This window comes from Rhagoletis zephyria, unplaced genomic scaffold (genome assembly GCF_001687245.7).
Source record: "Rhagoletis zephyria isolate East Lansing unplaced genomic scaffold, Rhagoletis_zephyria_1.1 Rzeph_scaffold_03600, whole genome shotgun sequence".
NCBI lineage: Eukaryota > Metazoa > Arthropoda > Insecta > Diptera > Tephritidae > Rhagoletis > Rhagoletis zephyria.
The window spans coordinates 43,558-52,263 of NW_016160683.1; the positions used below are offsets into that span (position 1 = coordinate 43,558).

Sequence of the window (8,706 nt, forward strand, 5' to 3'; positions counted from 1 at the left end):
TAACCAATTAAATTTCTTTCTCTTTCCAGCTGGACTTGCAGCTGCAAGACGAGGCCGGTGGTGACATTTCAAGTTTCATAACGAACGGCGAATGGGATCTGCTAGGTATGGCAGCGGTGGCTTGAAAATAAAAGAAAGGCATTTCATAAAAAGTTTTCTAGCAAATTTAAATTCCGCAAATTCTAAAAATATTTAACTAATAACATCTAACTAACTCACAGCTTATAAATCGAAAAATGGTTATAATTTATTCTTTTGCTTTAACATATTTTTTGCTCATAATATTTAAATAAATTGTGTATTAATAACAAGCCTCACCAAAAAAAAAACAACAACAACAAAACAGCCAACAAAATTCACTAGCAATTACTTATAAACATTTATATCATATATATACATACATACATATATTCATTATATACATACATATGTATTTTAAACTAATATCTTACTGCTGCTATCTAATGCGCCACTTTCTCTTTCTCTCTTTCCCTCTCTCCAAAAAAAAAAAAACAAAAAACCAACTACTAAAACTAAATAAAACAATCCTCTCTTTCTCTTTGCATTCTCACCGTCAACGTAACACGTCCATTCTCTTTGCAGGCGTGCCCGGTAAACGAAATGAAATCTACTATAATTGCTGCCCAGAACCTTATATTGACATAACGTTCGCCATTTTAATACGACGGAAAACTTTGTACTATTTTTTTAACCTAATTGTGCCGTGCGTACTGATAGCCTCAATGGCACTGCTAGGCTTCACACTGCCCCCCGATTCTGGTGAGAAGCTCTCGCTAGGTAAGTGTCGTATGTCCGCACGCGTAGTGCTACCAGCACAAAAATAAAAACAAAAAAAACAGTCGAATTAAATTAAATGCAAAATTATTAGACCTTCAAATTTCAATGAAAATAGAATTTTAAAGAATGTTACAACAATTTGAATTGAGTTTCGCATTCGCCAAATGAAATTAATCCCAACCCGCTCAACCTGAGGTCCAAATTTTTTTTGGACAATTTTTTCATAGCTGCCTTACGAGAACTGCATGTGCCTTCCAATGAATATAACAGTCAGCTCCTCATTTTTTTTGGAACTGTTTTTTTAATAACTGAAGACAAATTTAGTTCAAAAATTAAGATACAATTTTTGGTACATCGTTTTTTGCTTCATGTCCACAACTTTTTGGCAATGGCAAAGTATATGGCGGCACATGTTTTTTCTTAGAGTTTATATTTGCAATGGAAATAACGGAATTATCTCTTGCATAAGTTCCACGAGCAGCAGTTGCTGCCATTGTCGCCTTATTTAACAGCGCATCAAGTGAGTCTGTTAGCAAAGTTTTTGGGGATTTTCATATTTATCTCAAATTAATGATGTCTAAACGTGCTACAATTCAAAGCTCTTTGCAATCCACAATGCACATAAGCGTGGAAAATAAGTCTCAAAAAAAAAATTTTTTAGCATAATCAATTCGCATTTGCGCCAAAGCAAAAACACACTAAAAATAGAACATACCATGGCCACTTCCTTTAAAGAAAAGAAGAAAAGAAAAATTACTACTTTCTGGAAAAAAGTGAAAATTCTGTCGCCTACGTGACATGAAAATCCCGAACGTTAAGAAATGCATTCGTGCCGACCACGCTGCGCAGTCTGCTCCCGCCCACGCAGCAGGGGTTTTTGGGGCAAATTATACTGTCGCCATCACAAGCGAAGTTGTCACAAAATTATGATAAATGTAACATTAAATTCAATTTAAGAGCCTCAAGCGAAATGCGAAAGTGAAAAGGAAACGAAAGGAGTGGGGTGCAGACGAAAAGTAAGTAAGCTGCATCACTAAAAAAAAAGCGTTGTAAAATCAGCGAGAAGAGCAAAAAAAAAACAAGAATCTGTTACGAGCTCTTGACGACGTCAGCAAATGGGAACGCCATAAAATGCCATCACTTGTAATCAATGTCAACAACAGCAACGTACTATGTAGCTCGCACAGCAGCTACATAGAACTTGCAGCCATAGCATAGCAACAAATACGAAATAGTGCATAGCAATCGTTGACAGCCAGCCCGACAAATCGTCATCAACTGACACAAGTAATTCAAAACAGTAGCTGCAATGGGTGCGCTTCAAAAGAAATCCATCAGCGTGCGTGCGTAAATACAGCGAAAGCATCCAGTAACCTTGACCTACAAAACACCAACGGCTAAATTCGAGAAAAAAAAAATACTAAAAAATATTAAAATACTTTTCATTGGAGTATGCAGCTGTCGTGGCTTTGAAAGGAACCTACACACAAAAGCAAAATGAGGAAATAAACGGCGCGCGAAGTTTGTTTGCTTTGCCATGCCGCAAAAGAGGTGGGGCAAGTGCTGCAATGTGGTAGCAACCAGAGAGCAGCAAGAAGAGGAAGCGCAGCATTTGCATGCGAGTTTAATGAGTGGAGCTTCGCAGCAAGAGTAGAAGACTCAAAGGCATTCTACATAACATGGTTCGTCTGAATTTTATTATTTAGTTAGTTAGTTGCCAAGCGTCGAGCTTATTTAGGTGCCTTGATTTGATTGAAAACAGCGACTCTTATAAAGAGCCCACAAGCAAATATTTAGGCAAATCCTTGATATTTGGCCATACAATGCAAACCATCTATTTATCGTCTTCAAAGCCGCACGAAAAAGAATTACCTATACACCGCACAGTGGTACAGCTCCAGACAATTTTCGGTAAAAATTAGAGGTAGTCGGCGTAGAACCAAAAATTTCCGTTTGCAACATTTATGGAAATATGTAAATCAAGAAAAACACGAAGTTTGCATGATCGATGTATTCTAAAGCATACCTCCCATACATACCTTAACCTCAAAAACGTCTTAAAAATGCCATGAAAGGCGCACCGATCAATATCGATCGATGACATAAAGTAGCTTGCGGCGATCGATATGAAAAATGGTACGGTCTCCATATGAAAGAACCATATTCGAGCCTAGATGTTACCAGAAGGATAAAGGTTAGCACGGAATACGAATTTGAAACAATTTATTTAATAGAAGTGGAGAAAATCAGTTTCGTGTCGAAGTAGGCAGAGATGTGGAGGAACAGGTGAGTCCGCATACACCAAGAATAAAGTCAATCAAGTTTCGCTTGAAGAACACTGTAGTCATTAAAGTTTTTAATAACAGTGTATAGCTCGAGGTCATCTGCTTATAGAAGATGACGGAAGCGGAACCCGATATAATTCATAAAATACGATAAATAGCGACTGCTGCAATATCCCACCTTGAGGAACACCACATGTCGCACAGAGTCTGTTAGATAGGCATGATTTTGAACACTCAAGAAAAGTCGAGTGAAAACCTAAACTAACCAAATTAAAAATTAAGACCTTGTGTGGCGTTCTTTCGATATCCTTCCTGAGAGACAACAGGAAAATATTTGTAGAGATTAATGTAGTTGAAGATTTTTTTATGTCATTCTGCACAGCGTTGTAAGATTTCAAGTTTCGACGTGGCGTCTTATAAGCAGCTGTCTTTGAAATCGATAAAATCGGACTTTTTCGCTAAGCGTCCTTTTGCACGCTGGCCTGACTAGTCGGAAACCACATTTGTAAGAAACAATCATGGACTCATTCACGAAATATATATCGTCGAAAGTAACTTATGTGCAAAGTTCATCAAGCTTATTATGCAAATTTCAGAATCTTCCATCTAATGAATTCATCGACAAACATTGGAATTCCAATCTGGCCGTCTCCTTGTGCGCTTCGCCTCTACTGGTACCCATGTGGCATTGGAATAGTTTTTAGAGTGAATACGAATCCCTATTTCGAAAAGAGATACTGACAAAGAAAATATCTATGTACATATATACTATACATACATGCATCTCATTTTTGCAAATGCGTTTTCAAATAAATTTTTTCTAACAAGCTAAGTACATTACATAGATAAGAAGGATAGCCCGACCATGCATTTCATATATGGTAGCTTTTGCACTTCGCTGCCCTAAACCTCCAATTTTTTTGTGTGGTGCTCCATATTATCCACAACGTTTTTTACTTTTGCTTGGGTCATGCGGCTTTTAAAAGGTTCTTACATATGTATCTAGGTAAGAACATAAAAAGGGTTGCCACCTATTAAAAAATTTAATTCGATTAAATAAATAATTTCCCATTGGTATCAACCAATATGGATTTGAAAAGGCTTTATTTCTAAACTACATGTAGGAGGGTTGCCACCTGTTTAAAATATCAACTTAGACTTGAGTGGCATAATTGACATATGTATGTATGACAGTACGCTTGTCAGGCGAAAGAGGTTTAATAGCGTTGTTGTTTGAGAATATCTTAAAGAGAGTTGCCACCTTTATAAGAAATTTAATTCAAATTATTTAATAACTTAAATTAATTATTACGATATGGGTATGAATCGAATAGGTTTTTAAAAGGCTTTATTTCTAAACTACATGTAGGAGAGTTGCCACCTCTTTAAAATATCAACTTAGACTTGAGTTGCATAATTGACGTATGTAAAACAGTACGCTCGTCAGGCGAAAGAGGTTTAATAACGTTGTTGTTTGAGAATATCTTAAAGAGAGTTGCCACCTTTATACGAAATTTAATTCAAATAATTTAATAATTTAAATGAATTATTGCGATATGGTTATGAATCGAATAGGTTTTGAAAAGTCTTAATTTCCAAACTACTTATAATGGTGTTGCCGCCTGTTCAAAACTACTAAGAGAGAGTAATTCTTCTTAACATTTAAAGACAAACAAAATGAATTCGACAAACAAAATGAATGAAATTCGCCTTTCGACATGCATGTTCATGTTCAAAGAATACAAACAAGCAGAAAATATAAAATTTAAAAACTTATGAAAAACGGATGATTGAAACTTCTCGGCAACAAAAGACTTCTGCTAAATTTATGGGTAAATGCACATACTACCTTTGCTCTTAGTTCAAAACTCGTAACGACATGAAAAGCGCACGAAAAGCTTTCACACTAATGTATACAAAAATAATAAAAGCGCACTAAGTGAAAAAATACAGCAGCTGAACGCAAAATAACTGTCTACAAAGAATTTTGTTTTCTTTCTAAGTTCAAAGTACATCTTAGTGAACATAGAAAAATTTGCATGGCAAGTGCAATCGGATGCGAATTCGCCACACCACCTGCACACCAACGCACGAACAAGGCGCTAAGCATAAAATGTAACGCAACAGCAGGTGCCACACGCAGCGAATAAATAGCATTGCCGTATGCCTTAAGCAACACATGTTGCGGCCGGGAGGGTGTGAATTTGCTAATACGCTTCGCACTTCGCACTTCGTACTTTGCAATCTACATAAAAAAAAGCGAAAATATGCCAAAATGTCGTATCAATTTTTTGCTATGTTTGGAGAAAAAAAATGCAAATTTATGCAAATGGTTCTTCACAAAATGCAAACAGCTGAAAATATGCCGCAATATACTTTGCCATTCACCAAGTCTCTTTCACTTTAACCATTTGACCCCCACCGCCGCCGCCCACAACCTCACCTCATTCCCACTCGTAATCGACGCATGCAAATTTGTGAACCCTGCTGAAAGTAGTAAATAAATGAATTGAAAATTTTTATGATGAATAGCCAATAAATGTTCCAAATTATGATTGATATCGTTGTGTGATGAAATGCCAACATAAACAAAACAACAACAACAAACAATCAAACATAACAATAACTATAAAGAAAACATAGTTTTACTATACACATACCACTGACTATTGATGACTGATGATGTGACAGTAGTGACAGTAGTGATACGTTGACGATTTGACAGGTTGACGGGGTGCATTGAGGTTCAGCGCAGAAAATATGGTAGTAGTTTTTTATTTGTACAACATTGAGATGAGATGAGCAGATAAATAAACAGACAGCAACAATACTAATGCAACAATACTAATGCAACACCATAACAGCCACAGCCAATAAAATGTAGAGCCCAGCAGCAGCACATCAGCCGCACTGACAAGTGGAACCGCAAAGCGTTGGCCGCGCAGCTGACCACTCCTTTGGAATAGCTACATACATACATATGTATGTATATATTAAATTGGTTATTGGGGCCATAAAACGCAAGCACAGCTTTACTGCAACAACAACAAGAATAACAATAACAACTAAAACAACAACAACAACACTCGTACACACCATATCAATAAAGAAAACCGATGCTAACTTCCGTACCACATGTATCTAACTACTACTAGCGTAATACATATATGTACTATAGTTAAATCCAAAGATTTAAAAAAAAAGTTTGTTAAAAAAAGCGTGCTGTAATTTTTTAAATTATTTATAAATTTTTTGTGATTTCTCAAGTGTTTCTTTAAAAACTTATTTTAGCTGATTTGGTTTCTCTTTCTATAAAAAAAAAACAAAAATCGTGTGTTGCAGGAGTTACAATTCTACTATCGCTAACTGTCTTCCTCAACATGGTGGCCGAAACGATGCCAGCGACCTCAGATGCAGTGCCGCTCCTAGGTAAGTTGGAGGGTGTTCAAATAAGAGGTTTATTATTATTTTTTTTTTCTTTAAAAGTTTTATGTAATTCAAATAAAAATAGCTAAACTTGTAAGCTTTGTGACTAAAGCGAATTCTTCGGCATGCTCAGGCATGCTCAAGTTCAGTGCGCCACACCATTAAAATGAGTGTAAGTAGGATTTCTCTAAGTTCCAAAAACAGATGTTGGTTCCAGTGTAAACGAAAAACAGTCGCAGTGGGCTGAATGAGGGAGCAATTCGTTCGTGGGTAGTTACTTTGTGATTGGGTATAAGAAAACAAAAGACACCGCGACCTGAAATATTTTTGCCAAGTGTGCCCAAGATGAATTCTAAAAGGGCCTTGGTAGCCAAATTTTTTATAACAAAGTGTTCGACCATTGGAGCTTCAAAATGATTAAATCTTTGTCTGTCCAAAGCCGGACAGTGACAGGGAATACGTTTTGAAGTTTCATCAACTTCAAAGCAGAGCCGGAATTTCGACTCGGTGATCACACCTATTCGGTACAGGTGAAATCGCAGTCAGCTGTAATCAGTCAGGTGGGCAGAAAGTAGGCTGTTGTTATTTTCATTTTTTTTTTTAATAATATCCACTCCATTATAAGTGTAGACGAAAAGGGTGTATATGGCCTCTCACTGCTCCCCGGTACTTATTGGGTTCTGGGTGTGTCCACTAAGTAATTATGGCTAATGGGTACTTGTGCCTCTGCATAACCTACAATCAAGTTGAATTTGCAAGCAATCGTTAACAAGGGCCCAAGGCAAGGCTTTACCAGGATTCCCCTTCACTTCTTCACAATTTCAAATGCCTTACCTAAAACAATAAAATAAAAATGTTAGAAAAAGGAGTTTGGAAAACTGTCTAACCTTTCGGTACTTCAAATAGTCTCCGCAACTTAATGTTAGACAATGAGAAGTTGGGTTAATATTAAACTGTTGCTCTGTTGGCTTTTGCTAAAAAGAGTTTGCTTACATCTTAATTACTTTTAAACTAATTTCATACAAAGAAGCCTACACTCACACATTTGATTACTCAAACACCTGTCTCCTTCCCGCAAAACAACCGTTCACAACTGAGTGCGACTAACAATCGGTACTCATACCTCAATAGCTCCTTTGAGACTTTTCCAATTAATTTCGAATTTGGTCTCGACTCTTCGAACTTTGCCGTAATAAATACGTACCAAATTCGTTCGTTCGTTGCTATGTCAGATTTCTTAACTTACAAAAACATTTGTCAGGCGTGAATGAGTTTGTTGCCGCACCGGAAGTTACCTGCGTGCTGAACTTGAGCAAGTTTTCTATGCATTGTTTTTTTTTTGTCTTTTTGTTCTCTTTTTGTGCCGGTAAAAAAGGTTTTGACCTACGTAAAAGTTTTCTTCTTTGGCTGGGCGGTATTTATGAGTAAAAACTTATTGATGACGAGTTTGGTACGAGTAAGTTGCTAGGACGTGCTTCAAGAAACAAGCTATTAGGGCGGGGCAAAGAATAACAGAACGGGGCTGCGTGCTTTGGTGAAATTATGGATAGGAAGGATTTATTTGCGAAGCTATTTGCTAAGCAAAATTATTTTTTATATTGCGTTTTTTTCAACCTTTAAGTGGCGTTTAATACAACTTTTTAAAGGTAGAGGTAATAAATAAATATGTAAATTGACATTTTGAGAGAAATATGCGAGAGAAGTATTACCTATCATAAAAAAAAATAAAAGATGTGTAAGCGCGTAAATGCAAAGTTTCTCAGATTTAGGTACAAATTTAACAGAGAGCAGCATGGGTGGAATGAAAAACACTCCTTTCATTTTCATGCAAATAATCTCTACTACACTGTTTTCAATAAAAAAAAAACATTAAAAGAAAACTACACATCTCCGAAGAAACTTCGAAAACACCCGAAAGGATCCAAAATTTGCCGAAATATTCCAAAAAGATCCTGAAAATATACAGTACAGTTCCTCTTGAAGAAATGCAAAAAATTTCGAAAATTTTGACAAACCCAAAAACGCTCTTGAATACCTCCAAAAAGGTACGAAAAATCATGTATTATTTTTAAATATCTTACAAAACCACCACAGAAATTTCAGAAAATTCAGAAAAAAGTATTCCGAAAAATCCAATGAAAAAGCAAAAAACCTCGGAAAAAATACCGAAAATTCTCAAAAATTATCAAAATACCTT

At 36.3% G+C, this 8,706-nt stretch overlaps 1 protein-coding gene across 1 annotated transcript in view; it reads left to right on the top strand.

Annotated features, from left to right (window-relative positions):
- LOC108369308 (neuronal acetylcholine receptor subunit alpha-7-like) overlaps positions 1-6,539 on the top strand; it is a gene marked incomplete at its 3' end in the record, with an annotated part of 44,493 nt that extends 37,954 nt beyond the window's left edge. The window contains exons 4-6 of the mRNA XM_017624399.1: positions 30-105; positions 604-798; positions 6,426-6,539. Of these exons, the coding sequence (XP_017479888.1) occupies positions 30-105; positions 604-798; positions 6,426-6,539 (385 nt within the window). The remainder of the gene's footprint in view (positions 1-29; positions 106-603; positions 799-6,425) is intronic.
- Between the last annotated feature and the right edge of the window lie 2,167 nt (positions 6,540-8,706).